The sequence below is a fragment of the Fusarium redolens genome (genome assembly GCF_020744475.1).
Source record: "Fusarium redolens strain MPI-CAGE-AT-0023 chromosome Unknown BKA55scaffold_9, whole genome shotgun sequence".
In the NCBI taxonomy this organism is placed as follows: domain Eukaryota; kingdom Fungi; phylum Ascomycota; class Sordariomycetes; order Hypocreales; family Nectriaceae; genus Fusarium; species Fusarium redolens.
Window position 1 is genome coordinate 855,693 of NW_025763672.1, and position 23,215 is coordinate 878,907.

The following is a 23,215-nucleotide window of genomic DNA, read 5'->3' on the forward strand; positions in this document are numbered from 1 at the left end:
TGCCACGAGCCTCATCCTCCACCATCCAGGAACATCTTCTGCGGAGCTCTACAAGGCATTGCATTTGATATTGCTTTGCTTTCTCAAGTTTTGCAAACCTCTTGGGCCCCTCCTCTACTTCCTTTCTCCGCAAATCCTCGACTTGGACTTGTCATCCACCAAGGTCCATTGTACCCCGGGCAACTTTTTTTGCGTCGCGGTATTCTCAACACCACGACGATTGTCACCAGCTTCGCGTCTACCAAGAGTAGCATGGACGGTCCTCACTACCCCTCCAATGGTATAAACACGACTTCTTCTGGTCAGACTTATCCTTCACCAACCGCGATTTCTCCCAACCAACTGCAAACCGGCTCTCCTCTCCCTCAAACTCTGCCACCGCTGCAGCCTCCAACCTCGGCCATGCAGAACATGTACGGAAGCCACCCTCATACGCCGCGAACCCCAGGCACCCCGAACACGCCTGGGTCGGCCTCAAACATGCCTAGCTACCAGCAGCAGACATCGCAGCCCGCGAACCGCGCTGGTATCTACTCAATGGCCCAGAACCAATACCCTCCTCCCCAGGCCTACGGTACCTCGGCTGCCATGATGCCCCAGGCGACCACTGCCGCGTCTCACCCACAGCCCATCGCACCTGCTCCTGCTGGTGGTCGTGGGCCTCCTGTGCTGCGTCCTATGCCTCCTGGAGGCATCATGTCTCAACCTGGTGTTCAGTCGCCTTATGGTCCCGGTTCTCTTATGCAGCCTACTGCAGTGATGCCAGAGGGCGAACCTCCCACCCACGTTGTTGGTTCTCAGGGACGACGTGGAATCCTTCCCAGTGCTCCTGGACGACCTGCTGCCCCAGCCGCTGGTACTGGCGCCAAGAACACCGTGATTCCTGTCAAGGACGCAGATGGCAAATTCCCTTGCCCTCACTGCACAAAGACTTACCTCCATGCCAAGCATCTTAAGCGCCATCTTCTGCGACGTGAGTAGGACAGCTTGTTGACACTGACAGATTTTACTAACATTCTTTTCCACAGACACCGGTGATCGCCCTTACATGTGTGTTCTTTGCCGCGATACCTTCTCTCGAAGTGATATCCTGAAGCGTCATTTCCAAAAGTGCTCTATCCGCCGTGGCAACCCCACTGGAGCTAGTCACTTGTCGCACCCTCAGGCCCACGTCAAGAAGAATCAGCAGCAGGCTCAGAAGGCCGCCGGCCTCGGCCACGAGGGTGATCTCAACCATCTCAATGGTTTGAGCAACATTCCCGCAGACAACATGGTCCACCCATTTGGCATGGTTCCAGTCTCGGATGGCATGAACAACATGGCCCAGGATCAGAGCCAACTCTCTCGATCCAGCTCGCTTGGTCGTCTCGACAACGGTAACAACGCTGACAGACGGAACATGAACGGTCAGGTCATGGGTGCTTCCCAGCCCTATGGCGCTGACCCCAACATGAACCAGCAGCAGATGACTGGCTACAGCATGCCTCCCGCTCAGAACGGACTGCCCATGTACGGTGGCTCAAACACAAACCCTCCATCTGGCCTTGATTGGTCTCAGATGTTCCAGGCTGGTGCGCATCAAACCTACGTCAACACATCTTTCAATCCTAATCTTGGACAGACTCAGAGCGGAATCAAACCCGAACCTAATGCCGGGCCCGGAACGACAGGCGCCAGCGCCAGCGATACCGTTTTGTCGAATATGGGAATGCAATCTCACCAAACCTCATACAATCTTCTTTCTGATCAGATCCTTAATTTCTTCTATCCTCCTAATCAAGCCATCGATCCCTCTAGCGCGGGGATGAATCTTTACTTCTCGCCCGACAACGTCAAAGACTTCTTGGACAAGTACACTCATTTCCACATCCACATGCCTTTCATCCATGTCGCGACTTTTAAGGTCATGGAGGCGTATACTGGCTTACTTGCAGGCATGTGTTGCATCGGCGCCTGTTACTCAGACAATGTCACCCCGTCCAACGTTCGCGAAATGATGGATTTTCTTGTCGTCGCACTTCAACGCGACTGTAAGATGATGTCTAATGCTGAACCTTTGACAGGGCAACCGAGCTACCCATCTCGGGCTGACATTGAAGAGCTTCAGGCTGTCTTGCTAACATGTATATTATTACTCTGGAATGGAAACCCTCAACAGAGAGAGCGGGCTCGACAGATCTACCCTTCTCTCGCAGCCAACGCTAGGCGACTGAATCTCTTCCAGTCGTCGCGGGACCCTGCCTCTCTGTCACCCCTTCACCAGATTGATTTTGACCGGAACACGTTTGATTTGCAGCAATGGAACTGGGACACTTGGGTTGATCAAGAGCGTCGGAATCGTCTCATGTTTGGCGTCTTTTTAATGGACGCTGCAATGGGACTTTACTTCAACTCTCAACCCTTGTTTGATGTTATGGAATTTCATCTACCTTTGCCTTGCGACGACACAGCTTGGGATGCGGACAAAGCTGGGGACTGTGCTTCCGCGCTTGGCCTCAACGGTGATGCTGCCGCTCGCGATAAGAATCCTTATGGCACTCAGCGACCAAAGCAACCCGAGATGGACTGGGCTCTCAAAGCTCTTCTGCACCCCTCGTATCAGATCCAGCCTGGTAGCACCAACCTCTATGGAAAGTTCGTTCTTATCCATGGCATATTAGCTCTGATTCGGCGGGCCCAGATCGACGGTAATGCGGCTCAGCTGTCCAAATTTGGAACCCCTCCTCCTAATGATTGGATGACTCCAGCCGGCCACAATAGTGGACGGGGTACTCCTGTGGAGGGGGCGGCTGCCAACATTGACCCACAAAGTCTGCAGGCACTTGTTATCGCCCTGAGCAAGTTCAAGAATAACTGGGATGCGGATATGGCCAATCAGTTCCCGCCAAAATTACCGGGATCCAGCAATCCTCGGCGACACGGGTTCTCAAGAGATGGCATCCATTTCTATTGGCTTTCCAATTACTTGCTCAAGCATACGCAAGCGGCGGACTTGCGGTTGTCGCCGGATGCGCGCTTTGTCCAAATTATCCAATTATTGAAGTCGGTGAAGTCGTGGGTGATGTCAGATGGTGCGAGCAGAGGAGAAGAATTAGGATCAGTTGGAGAGATTGATGATCAGTATGGAGCTATGGATCTCACATTAGAGATGGCAAAACTATTCAAACCACTTCCGCAAGTAGTGGAAGACGCTGGCACTGCGTCTGTCAAGACGGAGCTTGACTAAGGGACGGCAGTATGAATTTCTTACAGAACCAAAAAAAGTACTATAGGGGCGGGGGCTGCATCTGGAGGCGTTGCGCTGCATTCTGCTTTGTTTTCTTCATTTTCTTTGTTTCCTGGGTCACTGGGTTTCACCAATGTGATGGTCATCTCAAGGTAGACCGGATTGGCCTCACACATCCATGGTTGGCACTGTTGTGCAATGCATTTGTCGAGAATAGACGGGAAGAGGAGTTGTAACTGCATATTAGACTTTGATCAAGATAGAAAGGGAGGTCTAACCGGTTGACGGTCAACCGGTAGACCATCATGACTTGATGGCTTGGGGCAGGTTAACGATGTTTGCCTATATTTTAACTTGTGCCAATTTGTGTGAAGTATTATGTGTTCATTTCTGGAGTAATGTGATGATAGGCTGATGCTGACACCTTTTGTTCGCTATCTTATGAGAATCATTGCTTTGGATATGTGTTTCCAGCTTCTCAGTTCAGTTGCCCTCCTTCTCGTTCTTTTCAACAGTGATAATCTTTGGTGTGTATTTGTCCAGCTCAGCCTTGTCCTCTTCTGTTGGAGTCAAGCCAAGAGACTTCTCAAGTGGATCAGTCAACATGAGTCCTCCAGCGCCCCAAGCGATGACTGCGATACCGACGCCGAGACGTGTCTTTGGTGAGAGGTTCTTGTAAGCTCTGATTGTGTGAGTGACAGCGCTGAGGGCTACGGTTGAGGATGAGGCAACGTACTTGAGCATGATGGCTGATGTGATGATGAGAGAATGAAGACGAGAATAGCCAGTCACATGACCTGCCTGTCCTTTGAAGATTGACTGGCATCAGCACATAAGATCAACAGGTTCCGGGGTGGGGAGGGGGAAGACTCACTCTTGAGGCCTAAGAGATGCGATGAGGCGTATCGCAATGAATCGGCGGATGAGAACTGGATGAAAATAGACTGAGGTTGATGTTTGATGCGGAAAAGAATGTGATAGGTTTACCGTGGGGCGTGGCAGTAGCTCAGCTCCGAGGTTCAAGGAGCTGAACTCTGTTGATATTGGATCTTGACATGAACATACAATACACAAAGAGCGATATAACAAACCATTGATACTCACACACGAACATACAAAACAACACCAAAGTTTACTCGGAGGAACAAACCATGGAGCATCACGAGCCAGTCGCATCGTCATCGTCATCGCAGCCCCGCCTTACACATCTCCCATACGAGCTCATCAACAACATCGCCATCTTTTTACCAAGAGAAGATTTCAAAAACTTCAGACTTTCATGCCAAACGATTGTAGGATGTACAAAACCACTCCTTGCGTTACCTCATTTCGATGGCGTCCCATGGAGGAAAGATGGTAAACGACTTCACCATCTTTCCCTTATACCGAACTGCGCAAGGCGCATCCGCTCTATCAAGTTCAACATGGCTCGCTTAGTCGAGGGAGAAGTCGAATACGCTACATCTCGAATCATCAACGCAGATGAGCTCCATAGAGCGTGGGGCCCTTATCTCGAGACTCAAGATGTATTCCTCGACCCAATCGAGCTGCCTCTTGACTTGGTAGTTCCAGCTATCATGAGGCTACCCAATCTTGATACCGTGTGCTTGACTTGGACGCAGTGTCCTTGGCAAGACTATAGGGCAATTGACGATGTCTTTAGCGAGGAAGAGTCTATGGAATTAGCTGGCGATGAAATGCTAGAGTCACAGCAAGCGATCCTGGATGCCCTCCTCAGACGCAACGTACCACTCAAGAGTCTAACAATCGAGCCGATAATGCACCCGGATCTGGTATTATCATCTAAACTGGACGAAAAAGTATCAACAGTCTTTGGGTCGGTGACCCAGCTACACTTGCATCTGAAATACGACGTCATCTCCTTCAAACCAGACCGCCTAGATTACTTCATCTCTTTGATGCCCAATATCCGAGACCTAAAAGTCCACAACACTCCTGTCGAATTCGAAGCTAGCGATGTTGGCTTCTACATCACCAAAAGGCTTCCTCACCTCGAGAAGATTGACCTGAGCTGTCTACACATTAGTTTTGTGCACTTTGCCCGCCTGATCATTGAACACGGTCCAACGCTAAAAGAGGTTGACCTGCAGAGTATATATGGATGGTGCGATCCTTTCAGTTCCACTGAGATCGATTGGGATTTTATCTTCAAGCTTATGAAGGAGAAACTAGAGGTGTTGGATACGGTTCGAATCAATGGGCGGTTTAGTGACAATGTGGGCTGGTATCAGATCTTCTTTCGTAATGATGTGCCTGCGGTGGACACAATTGTTAGGGTTATGGGAGAGAAGAGTGGAAGGCTTGAGAAGTATATACTGGAGGGAGGGGAGTATCCTCAGCCGTTATGGAGGATCTAAGGGGTAGGTTGTGCATGATCGAAGGGGCTCTTGGCATGGGACAATATTGGAAGGTAATGAATTATGATGTCAAGGAACTTTAATTTGTAGTTACTTGATGAATCACGAGCAGTATCTGCATAATGATATTGATATGGAGCGAACATTGGGCCACTATCCTTAGGGAGATATAGGGATGCATATAATTACAAGCTTTATCTACAGCAACTATAATCATTACATATTTTTCTTTCTTCTTGTTTAATCTCAATTGACATAGTAGCAGCAGCTTCTAGATAGTATGGCATGAGTTATGTTGACATCGAAGTTGCCTGGAGTTGACACCATGGGTGGTAATCAGATTTGCCCAGTTCATATAAGATTCAGGAGAACATATCAGTATATGTTTGAGAACTTGTGATGCCATACAATCTAATATAAGACAATTGTTGGAGTTATATGAGTGTTTGACTTGAAAGTATAAGTTCTTGTTCTAAAGACCTAATATTGAAGAGTCAACAGGATCTTGTTGTCCTGAAGAGTCATGAACTAGCCAAGGATATAGAGCCGGCCGATATTTCAAACCTAGACAAGCAGGAAGGGTGTAGCTAGGGCCTTATGTTAAGCCTGAACCTACTTATACAAGGAGCGTGATGGTTACAGAGAAAATGAACTTGTTGTATCTTCCCCGCGTCATGCTCGTGCTCTTTCTCACGACCCTTTGCGAAGCATTAGTTCTAACAAATGCTGAGACCTTATAAGCAGAATTCTACACCCCGAGTAGATAACCTATATATCTGCAGTCGTTTACACAATATGGTGCTGAGACAAACGCGAAGCTCCCAGAGTAAGTGAGATACGCCGTCGAACGGTTTCTGTCAGATTATTCCTCCGACTTTTCCAGTTGCTAGCACCACGGAGGGTTCCAAAATAAGACACTGCCACATAGAAGGAAAACTCCTTTATGTGTACCAGGGTCTTTTGTCACTGTTGATTCAAACAGAGTGAGCATGATATGTTAGCCGTATTGTGACGGGTCTTAGATATTGCATGTTCACCACACTGCCTGTTAGAATACGAACGGCACAGCAGAACCTAAGGTATGTCATGAAATTTGCTTTCTTTCCTTTCGCATACTTTCTAGAGATGGCTGCATGGAAGAAGCGCGCTATGGAAGCAATAGATAGGGATGCCTGAGAAATCGAGACCAATATCACGATGACCGCTCAAGTCCGCCAGTCTACACCATGGCATTAAATGAAAGTCTATTCCGTGCTACAACTAGAGGAATGCACGTAGCACGTCATTCGATTGTAAGAAAATTCTGGTGAAGAGAAATCGCAACACTCTTCAAGACAGTGATACAACGGCGGCAGCAATCCCCGAGACATCAAGAGAAGAATAGAGGGACAAGTAGAGGCCGCTTCCGCGCCTCTTGACCAAAAACTGTTGAAGGCTTGGCTGAACTTGAAGTCGAGTGGCAACTGAAGGGAGAGCACGAGACCCTGGAGTACGAGGGGATGGGATGAATGATTATAATTGCTTTTTGGCAGATTTTGTCTCATACTTCCAACTTGTCTCAAAGCATCCAATCTAATGTCGGCCGCGCACCCGCGGTTTAGACGCATCGAGTTTCGCTGGACACTAAAGCATGTCACTTCCATTTCTCATCACGATAATATGAAGTGATGGTTATGCTCTCTGTAACTAGAAACGGCCGTGAATATCTGTGCGTGCAGCGCAACTAATATCGGCCGCTGCCGTAAGCCGGTAACACAAGCCATTCTCGGTACTGCAAGCCTTGTTTCAGAAACATTCCCCTTTGAGGCGGCACAAGGGTTCCTGGAATGACAGGGCGAGAACTAGAATTCTAGGGAGAGGGACCAAGAGTTGAAAAGTAATGCAGATGCGAGGCGATGTAATGTGAGGCGGGTTACACGTGGATTGTGATGTTTGCGTGGAGCATCAACTATGAGACCATCATGAAGCTTGGAGCAGCTCTTCTCCATTCCAAGAAACCACGAATTTTTGTTTCTGTGACTATTGAAGGAGCACTATGTGGCTCGAGACAGAAGCAGATTGTCAACTCTGGCTGGCTGTTGGCCTATATCAGACTAATCAAGTAATAAACCGTTTATGCACGAGATAAATGAGGACGCCACTAGCAAGCCCCGTCCCCCAGAGAACGACGATCGATGAGCAGTAAGAAAAAGAAATTATAATGCATGTCTAGCATAGAACATGCAGTAGTGCATCCTTTCAATATGACCAAGGAAATTAATATGTGACGTTGTACCAGAGAAACATACCGTTTTATTTGTAACTTCGTCTCGAGTTTCCAGGGACTTGTGTGTCACCCCTTGAAACACATGTCAAAAGGATCGATTTATTAAACGAAAGACTCATAGAATCTAATCAAGGGTCCCGGCGTCAAACGCGGAAAATAAATGTTTTCTTTGTTGATCTGATCTAGAGCCATCCCTGTAATTATCAAAACCCTTGACCCGCAGGTTAATCTATCAAGATACCTTATGCTCACATAACCCGGACATTACGTTCCCTCTGTTTCGAGTAAATTACTATAGTTTTCTTTGACAAGTGTCTTGGCTGGTTAAATTAATATTCTCTCCCGCCTTGAGGAGGGCTGCGAATTTTGTGCTGGAATGCAAACGAGCATTCAAGGATATGCCAGCTTTTACGCCTCAGTCTTGTTACCGGAAGATTTGTTCCAGTTTGCACGTCATGGCTTGCGTATGCTAGACATGATCAAGTGCAGTGAGAGATATAATCTGTAACTGTTTATAGAAGGCTAATGTTAAGAAGGTTAAGGTACAGTAAGGTATCCGTAGGAAACGGATGGGATAGAGTGACATCCCGGCCGCGGAAGACCGTTAGATTTGACATAGTCCCTAGCCTAGCTCTAGCCTTGTTCGACCCGCTTTTGCCATGCGCCGCTGTAACTTTTCTTTTTGCTTGTAACATTTTGGTGTGGTTGACCATGATCAAGACTATCTCATCTTGACTCGCTAGACCTCGACAATCTGGAGAGAGAGAACCAACGGGAAGAAATTTCACTGAAGATCCTTAGTTTCTAATTGAGTTTTTGGCACGTTAACGGCGCCAGAGCGCCTATTAGTTGTTAGAGCTTCTGCACATTCCCGAGTCAGGTCCAGTACAATATTAGTGCTAGACGTTTAGAGTTTTTCTTTTTCTCTTGGTGTTGCCGTTTTATTGTATCCAATTCTGATACGACTGTGTTTTGCATATAACAACCACTAATAGTTGTTGGCTGGCTGAATGTCTATCCTTCTGATATGTGACGGTTGCAAGTTGACTAACCGTGCCTGTGAACAGAAGCAATGCCACTAGCCGAGGACAATGATGAGACACTATTGGAATGCAGCAATTGCCCCCGAACGTGATTTTCGACCATCATATCTCAGGATTGGTCTGCTCGTGGGCAGGGGTTGCGTGGCGTATAAGCAGAGACAAGACAAGATGAGGCAGACCAAAAGAAAAGGGTAAAGAAAGACAGACGATGGGAATTTGCCTGCTCCCGCACAAAGTGCATCTTGTTGGTGGAATCCATATACGACGAGGGGTATAGATGCGGAATGCGAAGAATTATGAATCTGTGTATGTATGTACGACAAGAAGAAAACCCGTGAAGTCATCTCTCCTTCTCCCTTACTTCGTTCTTGTTAGTCAGGGTTTCGTGATTTCTCCTCATCTTACAAAGTTCAACCTTCTCTTACTTTTGCTTCACGATCTCGATCTCTTCATTGAGCATCTCTTTTTGTCTTTGCTTGTGTTGTTTTTGTGATTTGACTTGCTCTCTTTTGCAAAGCGTGTTCGGACCTATACACAACCTGTCTGGTATAGTTGTAAGGGAGGACGAAAGAGAGAGGACGGACAGTAAACGGGCGATGAGAGGAACCGTTGGGGGCACAAGTAGAACGTTGCTCAAACAGGTACGACATTTCTTTTCTCTCTCTCTCTCTCTCTTTTGATTCCTCTTTCTTTGGTTCGTTCATTCATTCATTCATCATCACGGTGGCCCCTCAACTTGACTTTGATGGCTCAAGTCAAGTGACGATCAACACCAAGAGATGCAATGATACTGCTCCATCACGGACCCATAGCGATCTTGAGCTCTCAATCCGAGATCTGCTGTACCTTTTCGAGACGAGCTGAATAGTCTGGGATGGAGCTTGTTCCAGCATCGTAACACACACACAAACACTTCGCTCACACGGATGCACTGCACTCAATACACCAAGTACACACGGGCACACACACCAATATGCAAGCATGTGCAGGGCCACCCGCACCATCTCAAGCTTGACCGGGACTGGGATTGAGCTGACGAGATGATTGCTGCCTCAGTAACTGTGCTGTACTGTACTTTGTCCAGTACCAGCCTCAAGCGAACATATCAGAATTCCTCATGACGGCGCGAAAGAAGAAGCTGAGTATTAGTGGCATTGCAGGAAGTAACAAGAAGGAGAACATGAAAAGCAATGGAAGAAGTAATGGAACAGGAGGAGGATGGAGTTTTGGACGATGGGGTTCTACAAAAACAGCTTCAACAAACACAATGAGCAACTCGGTTAGTACCTTTCTTTTACTGTACTTACCTCTTCTCCTCTCTCTTGTTTTCCCCTCCACCGAATCCATTCACATGTGCTTGACCTGCACTTTCACACCCACTCGCTTCACTGCCCGACCCCCCATCAACGCCTTGCCTTACTCAGGGCAGCCAGCCCACGCTGCCTAAAGTGAATGGCAGTAGCTGCACCTTGTCAAGGTTGGGTTTAGGGGCGTTACCTAAGTCCCTGAAAGTTTTAAGAGGTTCCGTCATCAGACCAGAGGCTCCCTGAGCCGGAGCGGGAGCAGCAAAAAAAGATGATCAGTTGAAAGATGGAAGAAGTGAGTTTAGAAAAAGTCAATTGCAACGATGGAAAAGCAATCGATAAAATTCAACCCAATGAGGAAACGGTATAGCATGACACAGCACATCAATTACAACTCCAACAGCCATTCTCTTCAGCTGTCTCTTCACACTGTCAAGCCATATCCTGGAATCTTCTCTCACCCTCAATTTTGTCCCCCCTCTTGATCGAGTCTCATCTTGACCTGGGGGGCTTGTTCAAAGGCGGATCATCCCATCCCCATTGCATCCCTTTCGCTCATTCTTCCCTTTCCATTTCCTTGCTTGCCCCTGCACGAATCCTTGCAAAAACGCAAAAACCAAGCATACCTAGCCCAGGCCCAGCCCGGTCCTGTCCCAATGGCTCAGTGGCCCACGTCACCCACCCGCCCGCGCTGACAGGTCACCTCACTCTACTCTAATGCCCTGTAAAGTTTACAGCTAACATCGTGATTCCAGGGGACCACTTCTTCCGTTTCAGTGCCTTCTGGTTCTGGTTCCTCTGCAGCTGGAGGCGCTACTGCTGCAAACGCAAATGCTAGCAATAGTCCAGCCGGTCCAAGCCCAAGTCAAAGTCCAAGCCCGAGCACGAGTACCCAGATTCAAGGACAACCATACACCCACCAGGGCCACCAGGACCACCAGCGCGGACACTACTTTCGATCCCACCTTCATCAACACGCCAGTTCGGCTTCGGCGCCGTCTCATTCTCACTCCCATTCTCACGCTTCAGTTGTCGCCGCTTACAATTCGGCTCTGAAGAGACCACTTGTCACTGTTCATCCTCTCTCCGACTCCAATTCCGTCTCCTCCGTCTCGTCTTCCTCGACTACAGCATCATCTACACCAACATCATCATACGGCTCGCCCACTACCACCGCAACAACAACCCCGGTCTCGTCTCCTGCCTCGTCTGTCGCATCTCCAACCCCAAGATCGACATCAACATTCGCTACTCCCGTATCTGTACCTACCAAACCCACCAAGAGATCCGTCCACTTCCGCTCCGGCACAACAATCATCTCTAGCAGTACCAATACCAGTAGCGCGCCCTGTATCCCCGTCCTCTCTGTCGTGCCTCCGCCTGGCCAAGACGGCGGCGACGGAGAGGCAAGACGGCCCGCCATGCAGCGAGTTTCTTCCTTTCTCCCCTCGTGGGACAAGAGGTCGTCGGGAGGTTCTAGAGCTGGCCTCTTTGGCTGGTCCTCCAACCGTTCCAGCACCTCGATATCGGTCGCAAACTCCAATGCATTATCCAGATTAAATACTGCGGCCGCTAATGCCAGTGGCCGAGTACAACGGGAAGCCTTTTGGCCTGCGACTCTGGATCTCGAATGCGAAAAGGCTGCCCGCATCCTCAAGTCATTCTGCAGTATGCTTGTCTCACTTTTCCTGTCAGCCTCATTTTTGCTAACGTGATTCCACAGCGGATGGATATCTCGTGCCATTGGAAGAAGAAGACGACGCACAATCGACAACAAGCGAACCGCGCTCCCCAAAACGAGTCACCAAGAAAATCCCCAAGCGCATCATCCAGAATGCAGCCGGAATCGCCATCTTTACGTGCATGCGCAGTGGTCTGTACATGACAGGCTCCGGTGGCTCCGGTATTCTCATAGCCCGAAAGTCAGACGGTACCTGGTCACCTCCATCTGGAATCATGTTACATACGCCCACCCTCAGCTTTATTATTGGCGTCGATGTCTACGATTGCGTTCTCGTTATCAACAACCTTGCCGCCCTCGAATCAATTACAAAGCCTCGTGTCACCCTAGGCGAAGATGTCGGACTAACCAGTGGCCCCCTGGTATCGCTTGACTCAGATGAGTCGCACATAAAATGGAAGGACCTAGGAAATACCGTTTTGACATACCTGAAAGCGCGGGGTCAAAACCAGGCCGTCAACTTGAACGGATGTATCCTGGCCGAGCGAGGGAACGAGAATGAACGATTCTATGCCAACCAAGTAACACAAATGGACATTCTGGCTGGCAACGTCTCTCGCCAAGTGGAGGAGGTTGGGCCGCTGTCAGAGGTTATCAAGATGGCAGAAGGTAGGACAGACTACGATGCTTCTGTGATAAGCAAAATCGCTGCGGAATGTGCGCCAGGAGACGCCATGATCGCAACACCCAAATCTTCAACGCCCGGCTCGCCTCGAACCGCCTTTGGAATTCCTAACATCGATGATCCCGATCCTTTTGGTGTTTTGGCCCTCGAGATGGCTGGCTTAGAAATCCGAGAGGCAGGATCAAGACTACGACCTACCAGCAGCCAATTTGACTTCAATCCCGCGCCTACAAGTCCAGCATTCTCAAAGTTCAACAGGCAAAGTATAGATACTTTTGTGTCGAGGAGTAACCGAAACAGTTACATGTCCTCACGAACGGTGAAAAGTCAAATGACGGATGCTGGAACACAGACGGATGTGGGCACAACACCCGAGACAACCCCCAGCCCAGGTCAAAGCGAAGACGGTTTTGACAGGTCTACCCGCACGCAAATTCCCGAGGTCACAGAAGAAGAGGAGGAAGTTGATTACACAAAGGTCGACCTGACTCCAATAAGACATTTGAGCGGAGCCCATACTCCTCTCAGTGCGACCAGCCACAGTAGCACAACAGCTGTGGAACAAGACACCCTCAAAGTCGAGCCCAGGGATGACACTGACAAGGCCTCGAGCAACTATGACAGCGACAAGGACGACAAGAGCAGCCGAAACGCCGACAATGAGGATGATTCCGAGAGCGAGGCGGAGGAAGATGAGGAGGAGGAACCAGTAGTGTTCGAGGTGGCTGCCGTTCAGCCGGCAAGAACCCAGGCTGTTGCATCCCGCATGATCCACGCCAAGGGCAACATGGTTACCATTGGCAAGAGAATTCCTCCCCCACTGCCCATGAGGAGCCCTGCTAGGGCCTCGAGATCCAGTAAGAGCGAGATCGGCGATGTTTCAAACCTCCGAAGCCCTCTGAGAAAGGAGGCTTTCAGCGAGGAGGATCTTGCTTCTGAGGATGAGCAGACCAAGTCTGATTCTTCACCTTATCTCAAGCCCCAGGAGTTCAAGGTCGAGAAGGTCAGAATCGAGGCTAAGAAGGCAGAAGAGCCCCAGCCTGAGGAGCCCAAGATTGATAAGCCAAAGGCAGAAGCACCTAAGACTGTCGAGACCAAGGCCCAAGATGACACATCCTCCGAATCTGAGGTCGAGTTCTCCCCAGCTGAAGAGGCGAAGACGGACATTGCCAAGACCGAGGAGTCTCAAGCAAAGGAGCCTGATACTGAGCCCACCAAGGTCGAGGAGGCAAAGGAGGAGGCTGCAACTAAACCCAAGGTTGAGACCAAGGATGCTCAGACATCACCTAAGCTTCCCCAGACTGAGCGACCCGACAGCCCCGTGACACCTGAGAAGAAGCACACATCATCTATCTACACTGGAGTTACTGATGACCGATGGAGTGTCGATGGTTCAACACTTACAACACCTACATCCGACCGACCTTTCTCGGTCATCGACGACGCGACTGAAGATGTGACCCCACGGAAGCCATCAAAGGAGGCTGAACCAACTGAGCTGAACGAAAAGCACGAAGACTTGAAGAAGATGACATCGAATGAGACAACCCCCAACACGATCACGGTTGTATAATTGAGGACGACGATGGTTTTACATCAGTAGATGGGACACGGCGCATGACCTGAACTTTTCATGGGTAATCACTGGTGCGGTTTTTTTTTTGAGAGAAGTTTTTTTTGCGCATTCTTGTCAATACTTTGGTGAAAATGTACGTTATGATGGGCTCTTTGTGTTCGGGGGTCAACTTTTGACCCCTAATGGCGTTTGTTGGGTTGGTCATAACCACTTTGTCAGTTTTCTCGAGCAGCGCATAGCTTATACCAGCTCGAGAAGCAAACTGATGAGAGGAAGAATGGGGTATTGGTCGTTGTACTGGATGTGCCATGGGATGGGAAGGATGAGACGAGACGAGATGAGACGAGTAAGACTTGAACACATGGATAAAAAGGAAAGGATCCTTGAAGAAAGCAAGTGATCCGTGTACCCGGAGTTAGTTGTGGTTTCTTGGAGGCATGGCCTGGTATAGTCTAGAGGTCAGACTACGACGAAGTATTATTCCTAATGCCATTGAATAGATACAGTATGAACTGGCTTTTATTGTTTCCTATACTTGATTACGATGTATTTGTTTGAGTGAATGAATAAACGAATACCTAGTTTTTGGCTGGCACTGCGCTGCACTGGCAGCTTTGACAGTGGCAGCAACAATAGCTCAATTGTTTGCTCACACTACGTCTGAGTATTTAAAAGTACATCTTGGATAGAAATTTACAACTCATCAAGTTTGAGTCTCATTTTGGCTTCTTGATACTATTTAGAGCACATTCTGAGCAAGTTTTGAGGCTGTCATCCAATGTCATGATGACCTATAGAACTCCAACCAAGCAACAAGACACGGGCGGTCACGTGCATCACAGCACTCAAGATGCTGCGACACCAGCCACACTCACGCCTGTCGCGTCTTCACCCCGGTACCAGCTACGGGCGCGCAAACCTCGAGAAGCCTCGCCAACACCAACGCGACGAAATAACGGCTCTGTAACGCCATCACCACTTAAATACCACAACCACTATAACTACCAGTACAACAGCCTCGATCTCAGTGCAAGTGCGAGAAGGCGAAATCGCACAATGTCAAGCACAGCCGGCAAATGGCGCGAGGAGCAGGTCCTCATCATCTGCCCTGGCAGTAGAACCACTATGGCTCAGCTGGGTTGCAGTGAATTGACTCCTCCTGCTCGGCGCATGCCTACCAGGATGTTTAAGGAGGGCGATCAGTGGGCGCCTTATCACAAGACGAAGCGCACGGCTATTGTTAATGGCGTCGAGGAAGATGAATGGTTGGAGGATGTTGATGAAGACGAGGGAGCTGTGTATCCCATTGAAGGTATATACAGCCATTGAATGGCGTGGTAAAGCTAAGGGACTCAATGCTAATTGCGCTTGTTTGTAGCTGGTCGCATCGTCAACATGAGCGCACTCCTCGCTTTCCTCGATCATGTCCACGGCTTGCTTACAACTACATATCACAACACTCCCATCATGCTCATGGCTTCACCACAATGGACACGACCCGATTGCGAGACAATTGCCCGATACGTCTTTGAGAATACGAGAACACCTGCGCTATGCATAATTCACAGCGGAATCGCTACGCAGTATGGTCTGAAGTGGCCCAACATGACTGTGGTGGATATTGGCTACCAAAAGGTCGACGTTACAGCAATTCATGATGGGCGGGTCGTAAACCATATGGATGTCAGCGCATCTGATGCTGATGGTGAAATTAGTGGAGGCGAAGTTTTCACAAAGAGCTTGCTCAAGTTGCTAGAAAACAAGGGTTTCAGCCATGACATGGCCGAGCAGCTCAAGAAGAGCAACATTTGCGAAGTCCTCCCGTACGTTGCTACCGAGGAGAAATTGATGGAACTTCCCACGGAGAACACTGCAGGCGCAACAGGTGGTCAACCAGCTTCTGCGATGGCAGAAGCTGCTACAAAAGCCCCTGAAGTGCCCAAACCCACAGATAATGGAGATGCTGATGAGGGCAATGGTAATGCAGAGGATGATGGAGTTCTAGATGTCGCAGCCATCGTTACGAGCGGGCAGACAAAGGAATTCCTCGCCAAGAAGGAGAAGGAGAAAGAAAAGGGCAAGGGAGGTCGAAAGAAGGGCGAAAAGGATGCCGAGGGCGCCGCTAAGGCTGCGCGTCTACCCAACTCCAAGAGGACTCACAACACCTTTTTCTACGAGGAGATTGTGCAGGAGGAAGTGCCCCCGCCATCAAAGGAGAAGGAGACTGCAGAGACCACTGCGAACACCACCAATGGTAATGACACAACAGAAGCCCCCAAGCCTGAGGGCGATACCAACGGAGCTCAACCTCAAGGAGAAAACACCGCTGCGCCTGCGACAGAGACACCGGCGACAGAAGCGCCCAAGCCAGAAGAAGCTCAAGAGCCAGCGCAGTCGATAGAACCTAAGCCTGACGCTGAGCCAAAGCCCGACGCTCAACCTACCACCGAGACCCCTGAGAAGCGACCAAAGCGCATTCGCCGAGATGTTGAGGTTGGTCTTGAGCGCTTTACTTTCGCTCAACGTCGTGAGATCGATCGCATCGTCAACGCCATCTATCGCACTGTTCAAGGCATCGATGACATGTACATGCGGCCTCAATGCTGGGACAACCTTGTCTTTGTTGGCAATGGTGCTCGTCTCCGTGGCCTCCGCGAGAACATTCTCCAAACCCTCAACGCCCGTCATCTCGTCTCCCCTTCCACCGCCACAATGTTCACATCAGAGCTTCCCTCTAACATGGCGACGCCCACTGGCACTGGCGCCCAAACCCCCACTGGCTCTTTCACAGGCGCACCTCACCAGCTTTCCTCAAGCGGCGTGAATCCCCTGCTCCAAGCCGCTACCACGGCTGCAGCTGCAGGCACCACCGCTAACAACATGGTCGGCACGCCGCAGCCAGCTTCTGAGGCTGGAGGACCTACTACTCACCACTTCCACAGCCAGACTCCCACGAGCATCAAGACGGCTACTCTGCCGAACTACTTGAGCGAGTGGACAAAGAATGGCTTCGAGGAGTCTATGTTCCTTGGTGCTCAGGTCGCTGCTCGTATTGCTTTTTGCTTACACTCCAACATGGATGCCCAGACCATTGAGGCCCAAAGGCTTATGAGTTTGAGCAGAGTTGATTATAAGTAAGTTCTCTACCATTCACCGCCTACCTAAGAATTTCACTAACCATGTTGAAAGCGAACTTGGTCCCAAAGGTATTCGCACACATTCTATGCTGGGCTAGAATCACACAACGAGCTGATAATTTTATGTCATTATACGGGTTTCTCGTTCACATGGTCTCAGCAAGACTTTCAGATGGTGGACTTGAAAGAGGAGTTATTAAAGGGGCCAGCGAAATGGTAAAAGGAAGACGCAAAATGCAACGAGATGTGAAGATGAGTGGATGGGAGCGGGCATAACAGCAGAGCAGAAATGAGATAATACCATAGATTCGAACATGTCTTGTATGATTGTTTACACAATCAGTTACTCGGAAGAAAGCCTGTCACGGATAGAACTTGCTACAGTTGTGTACACAAGGACATGAATACTCAATTCCGGTTAAGATATCACACTACTATTCGGCTGTATTGCACCGGTTTCAACTGAAGCATTATAACGACCCCCGTATAATCGTCAACATTCCTCGTCAACTGTCCCTCCTTTTCCTATCACCACAAGTAATAATCACTGCATAATTCCACAGTACTTGCTTTGACTCCAATAAATGCAAGACGGCCCAAGACCAACAAGAAATATCAAAGGCATATGCCACTAACCAGCCGCGTTTCGTAGGGCTGCTTCGTCAGCAGCCTTGTGCCAGTCGGTTCGGAGTAAATAGATATACTCAATCGATGCGACACTTTCGAACAGTTAGAAAACATTGCTTCTAATACGGGGGTTATTTAACTTACGACATAGTGCCAACTGTGACACCAATCCATAGACCACTCAGCTTCCAATCGAGGCCAAAGGCGAGGGCGAGCGAGCATGGGAGAGAAAGGGCGTAGTATGCGATGATGTTGGCAGGGCCGCCGATTGATTGTTTTCCGATACCTCGGAGCAGTCCATGAGCACCAGCTGCAAGACCATCAAAGACTTGCATAACCGACACAATGGGCATGACTGCTGCAACAAGATCAATAACATCATCGTCCTTAGTGAACAACAGCGGTAGTTGATAACGCAAGGTAGTGTATATAGTCAGGTTGAACATCCCGATGATGCAAGCAGCAACAAAAGCCTAGACCTCATTAGTAGGACACCACAAATATTGGTTTAACAGTAAACTTACCACGACACCAGTCATCTTGGCGGGTTCAACAAGGCCAGCACCAATCAAGTTGGCAATACGGGTTGAAGCAGCAATTGACATAGGGAATGGAATCTCGTATGAAAGTGTTGTGATGGTTGTTACCACGCTCTGAGCAGCAAGATACTCGGGTCCAAATCGACTTGAGAGGAGCGTGAGGATCTCGAAAGCCAGCCATTCTGCCTCCACCATGATCATACCGGGCAGAGCAAGTCGAATCATGATCCACCAGTTGCTGAGAGCCCGTCGACTGAAGCCGCCCCAGCATTGTCGTCCATCCACGAAGCGGACATACAAGAAGAGGAATATGGGGAGAAGGTTGTTGCTGATGGCCACAGCTGTAGGAGCTCCAATGAAACCCCATTCCAACTTCCAAACCAGGAGCCAGCTGAGGAAGACGTTGAAAGGTGCAACAATCAGGAGAACATAAGTCGTAGCGCGGAAGAGACCTTGAGCTTGAGTGAATCGCTTACCACCCTCGAACAGGATGAATCCCGGAATACTGAAGATCATGACCCTGAGATACATACCAGCAAGCTTTGCTGACTCGGGTTCTGGAACAATGGCTCTAATGATACCTTCGGAAAACCACCACAAAACAGCAACAGGGAAGCCGAGGACGAACAAGAAACAAGTCATTCGCTGAAACTGAAGCCCAACAAGGTGCTTATGGCCAGATCCATATGCTTGCGCACATAGAGTGTCAAGAGAGGTAGCAAGGCCCTGAAAAGGCGCCAAACAAGTAATAGCGGCGGTCATATTGGCCACTGGATAAGTCAGTCTCAATTTGCAGTTATTTCGTGAATATCTAGCTTCAGACTTACATGAAACAGCACCAAGTTCGAGCTTGCCAATTCGCCCAACAGCAAAGATACTGGTGACATTAATGGAGTATTGCAACAAAAAGGTGACGATGAGTGGTGCGGAATAGGTCATGATGGTCTTGGCCTCTCGCTGCCAAGTGGTCTTGATTCGATGCTCAGCAACAGCGTGTTCCCACGTATCGTTGAGATGCTCGGGTAAAACACCGTCATCACGGGAACCCAAGAGAGGATCTGTTTCGCATGGAGGCTGCACAGTCATAGCAGGCGTCTCCTCTTCATCCCGCGAAATCTTTGTACTAAAAAGACGACGATAGATGCGAGTAAAAAGCCCATGCTGCTGTCGATATCCGTGCTTGGGGGAAGAACATGGTTGTCTCGCAGCAAGCTACGCTCAGCATTACGAGACTGCTTCCTCTCTAGAGCTGTCAGGCCTGGCTCATCATACGTCTGAGGGTTCATAATTGGTCGTGAGCCTCCAAAAGCAACACCACTGGGTCGACGATACATGATGGGGTCGCCCTGAAGGTCTGACACAGAGACATCGTCGTCAATCGCATTGTCTTCGAACTCGTCATCCGAGCATGCCGCGAGATCTGCAGCCAGAGCAGCCTCAGCTAAAGGCGAGCCCACACGCCATGAAGACGACAACGCAGGATGTGCGCCAGTACCACGAGGAGTGCCAAAAGGCGAGACTCCAGCTCCTCGTCCTATTGGATCCATATTAACTCACAGTCGCCTCCGCTGGAATCTTTTCTTCAAGCAGATGAAAATTCAGACGACAATTCTGCAAGGATCACACGAAAGAGACTTCTTCAGAGTGCAACAAGGGACGCCACTGAGTCAAATGGTGGAGTGGGAAAAAGTTGAGTGATACAAGGTAGTCAAAGTGAGTTCAATTGTGCTGTCAACCCAATGCATTGAGCTCAATGCGCAGATCGCAATAGTGAAGAGAGAGAGACAGAGAGGAACAAAACCAGATAAGAATATGAGGAGGCTGTATAGATATGTCGTTGTAGTCAAATCACTAGGCCCGATTGAAAAGAGGCAATAAAGCCGATTTTGCTGTTAGTCTGACTTTGCCATTCGAGCTAGCGTCAACTCAGACCCGCCTTGCCACAGCAAAAGGGCGCCATTGAATTGCCGTAAAGGCGGCTGACCCTGACTTGGTGGAGTCTTACCACTTCTGGTCAAAGACACGCATCTTTCGATTCGCAATGTCGTGATAGGCGCATTGTATCTCAGCCTCTCTTTGACATGATGCGGGGGTGGATCGTCAATAAGGGTTGTGGTTCGTGATGCCCAGATCTGGGATCATGGTTAACGGTGTGACCCGAGCTTGCATGGGTGAGGCTCTGAATTATAGTTCGTTCTCCGTTGCAGATATCTCGTCTAAGTCGATTGGCTCAAATTCTCGGCCAAGCCCATCGGCAGCCTTATCATGACTCCAACATCATGAACTCCATTCATTAACCCCAAGTCTGTCCCGCCCAGTCAGGCTCTGTATGGGACATTGACGCAACCCATGGTATCTCCTCGCTTGCGTAACGTTGTAGTGGAGTGTTGTACGGCATGCGCAACCCAACTATCGATGTGCATCTCTCCTTTTGTCCTGTACTTTGTGTATTCTCCGGCATGTCCGTCTTAAAAGTGCCTACCATGATTGAATCTTGTTCTATCAACTCTGGCCATATTAAGACACCAATCTCCCATGATGCGATACGCATTTCGCCTGATGGTCTGGCTGCCTCGCCCCAAGCTTGTTTTGAAATATTGGCCGACGTTAAAAGACCCCAGTCTATGGACGATTTGTTTGACCGAATGTACGTCTTGATATGCGGTGCTGCCCTTTTGCGACCACTATCTCGCAAAGGGGTGTCTTCGGGAAGTTCTGTGAATCATTAGGCAAAAGGTCCAAGAATTGCGTAGAGGTAAGACTCACTAGCACCAAGGGATGAGTCATTGGCCCAATGATAGAAAATTGGGCGAAGGTATTCCAGTTGTTTCGCTTGCTGTGATGACTGGATCTTTGTGTGTATGGAACCCCCCGACGCATATCCGTCCAAGGATCGCCGGATCTCATCAGCTGTAGGAAAGACAACCTTGAACCTGGGCCGCCCAGGGCCTGGGTTTTTAGAACGAGTCAAAGGCTCAAAAAGAGTTTTTTGTAGCCAATCATCCTTTGCACCCAGAGTGGCAATCGAAGAAACTTGCACAACAATATCTGAATCACGGTGATCTTGGCATGGTACATCTTGCAAACACCTTTTCAGAGCGGCCCAACCCCATGAAGTTTCCGACATATCCTGGGCATCGTGTTTGCCCGGTACACTCGCAACCAGCGCAGCTTTAATACTTGAGAAGTCATAATGTGTAAGCTCATCGATTAGCGGTTTGCAGATGATCGTACGCCTGTCATAAGCCTTGAGGTAGTTAAGAAGATCGATTTTGAAGCGCTGTCCGCTTCCAACAGAATGATCTTCCGGTGAAGCTTGAATGCTTTGTGCACCTGACATTTTGGGGAGTAGAGGTGATTTCCAGACGCCGTTGGTCATGTTGGTCCAGTCCTTTGAGATCATGTTAGCAGTATGGATGATGATTTGAGCAATGTCATCATGTCTGAACAGAATCATCATTTTTGAATGGTGTGTCCCGAACATTTCTGGCATGGGGGCGATATGGATCTTGACGTTTTCAAATTCCGAACCTGCGTTCTAGTAAGAGTTAGAGCGTAAAGGCATATCTCTAAAATCTCTGAATAGAATATTCAGTTTCATGGCCCGACCACATTCGACTTACCTCCAACGCTATCCGATTCCCATCTTCGCGTTTCCAGAAGCCGTGCACTAGATGCACCTTAACGAGGTGGCGTGTATCAGGGTCAAAAGAGTTCATGAGAAACGGGATATCGTGTAGGAAGTTAAACTCCCAACATTCTGAGATGAGAGGATCGCCTAGGAGGTCCTTAAGAGTCACGGCATCCTGGTTGTCACTCTCTGGGAGATCCTGGATCCAGGTCAATTGCCATGGGGACTTCACAACAGCTGTTTTTCTGTCCCTCTTTCTAGGGGGGCTTATAGAACGCTGCAGTGACTCTGGTGTTTGGGCATCAGGCTCCTCCATTCGCTGGCGTTTGACTGGACGATCCATTGTGGTAGTTTGGTGGTAGAGTCTTGCTGAAGGGATCTGTCGATACTGGCTGGCTGGAAAAAGACACTGACATATGGGCGTGAAGTGGACTTGCGGGTAGTTTCTTGATATAATGCGCCAACGAGGGCTAGTTGAGAAGCTCGAGATCAGTCGCGAAGGTGTTTGTGAAGCAAGCGTCATGTATGTACGAGGTCGGGAAATAAATTGATATGTGTATCTCGGAGAAATCTCTTGAAAGTGAAACAAATGTCAATGTGCTTCTCAAAGTTGTCTGATAAGGAAGATTGAGTTGTGAAGAGAAGAAGTTGAAATTCAATCTGATCGTCCTGATGGAGGCAGTTGGTATCTGACCTGTCTACCTTAGGCTGCTTCCTTCCTTGTCGTTGATCAGAGCAAGTGGGACGCCTGATATGCTCTAGGTAGGCAGTCAGCACCGATCCCTCGCTGTAAAGCTTGGAGAAATAGGGATGAAGTACCCACATATTTCTCTGAGAGAGAATCACGTAGCTCTACTTATGTTCTGTCAAATGCTGCCCTTGATGAATTTGTCCGGGCAATAGCTATCATAGACGTGTTCTCCATCATCTCTAAACTCACCTGTAACAAAAACACTCCAAACCAAAGAAAGGCAAGTGTCCTAATTTAGAGTGGAGTGGCTGAGCAAGGGCCTCCTTCTATCCCTGTGGCGTGGCGTCGAATTCCCATACGGAACGTGTTCTCGAATCGAATGCGCCTCCTGAATAGCGACTCTTTTGTCCTCCTTTATTATCCTCTTCCTG

At 49.0% G+C, this 23,215-nt stretch overlaps 6 protein-coding genes across 6 annotated transcripts; 4 read left to right on the plus strand and 2 right to left on the minus strand.

Moving 5' to 3' along the window:
- Positions 1-252: 252 nt before the first annotated feature.
- On the plus strand, positions 253-3,226 carry BKA55DRAFT_594668 (fungal-specific transcription factor domain-containing protein; the record flags this gene model as incomplete). The annotated part of the gene is made up of 2 exons (XM_046195697.1): positions 253-973; positions 1,029-3,226. 2 exons carry the CDS (start codon positions 253-255, stop codon positions 3,224-3,226), a joined length of 2,919 nt encoding a protein of 972 aa, XP_046048585.1.
- A 483-nt stretch (positions 3,227-3,709) lies between these two features.
- On the minus strand, positions 3,710-3,970 carry BKA55DRAFT_690908 (uncharacterized protein; the record flags this gene model as incomplete). Its single annotated transcript, XM_046199580.1, has 2 exons — positions 3,710-3,908; positions 3,963-3,970. 2 exons carry the CDS (start codon positions 3,968-3,970, stop codon positions 3,710-3,712), a joined length of 207 nt encoding a protein of 68 aa, XP_046048586.1.
- BKA55DRAFT_570015 (uncharacterized protein) lies at positions 3,886-5,843 on the plus strand. The gene is made up of 2 exons (XM_046192974.1): positions 3,886-4,032; positions 4,101-5,843. The coding sequence occupies exon 2, from the start codon at positions 4,378-4,380 to the stop codon at positions 5,602-5,604; it is 1,227 nt and encodes a 408-aa protein (XP_046048587.1). The 5' UTR covers positions 3,886-4,032; positions 4,101-4,377; the 3' UTR covers positions 5,605-5,843.
- A 4,697-nt stretch (positions 5,844-10,540) lies between these two features.
- BKA55DRAFT_594670 (uncharacterized protein) lies at positions 10,541-14,156 on the plus strand (the record flags this gene model as incomplete). The annotated part of the gene is made up of 3 exons (XM_046195698.1): positions 10,541-10,581; positions 11,056-11,885; positions 11,941-14,156. The coding sequence occupies 3 exons, from the start codon at positions 10,541-10,543 to the stop codon at positions 14,154-14,156; spliced, it is 3,087 nt and encodes a 1,028-aa protein (XP_046048588.1).
- Positions 14,157-14,945: 789 nt separating this feature from the next.
- BKA55DRAFT_645185 (uncharacterized protein) lies at positions 14,946-17,705 on the plus strand (the record flags this gene model as incomplete). The annotated part of the gene is made up of 3 exons (XM_046197198.1): positions 14,946-15,471; positions 15,538-17,293; positions 17,349-17,705. 3 exons carry the CDS (start codon positions 14,946-14,948, stop codon positions 17,392-17,394), a joined length of 2,328 nt encoding a protein of 775 aa, XP_046048589.1. The 3' UTR covers positions 17,395-17,705.
- Positions 17,706-17,789: 84 nt separating this feature from the next.
- On the minus strand, positions 17,790-22,436 carry BKA55DRAFT_594672 (tyrosyl-DNA phosphodiesterase-domain-containing protein; the record flags this gene model as incomplete). The annotated part of the gene is made up of 10 exons (XM_046195699.1): positions 17,790-17,821; positions 17,933-18,015; positions 18,068-18,396; positions 18,448-19,232; positions 19,290-19,663; positions 19,696-19,996; positions 20,468-20,594; positions 20,987-21,177; positions 21,229-22,000; positions 22,086-22,436. The coding sequence occupies 10 exons, from the start codon at positions 22,434-22,436 to the stop codon at positions 17,790-17,792; spliced, it is 3,345 nt and encodes a 1,114-aa protein (XP_046048590.1).
- Positions 22,437-23,215: the final 779 nt, after the last annotated feature.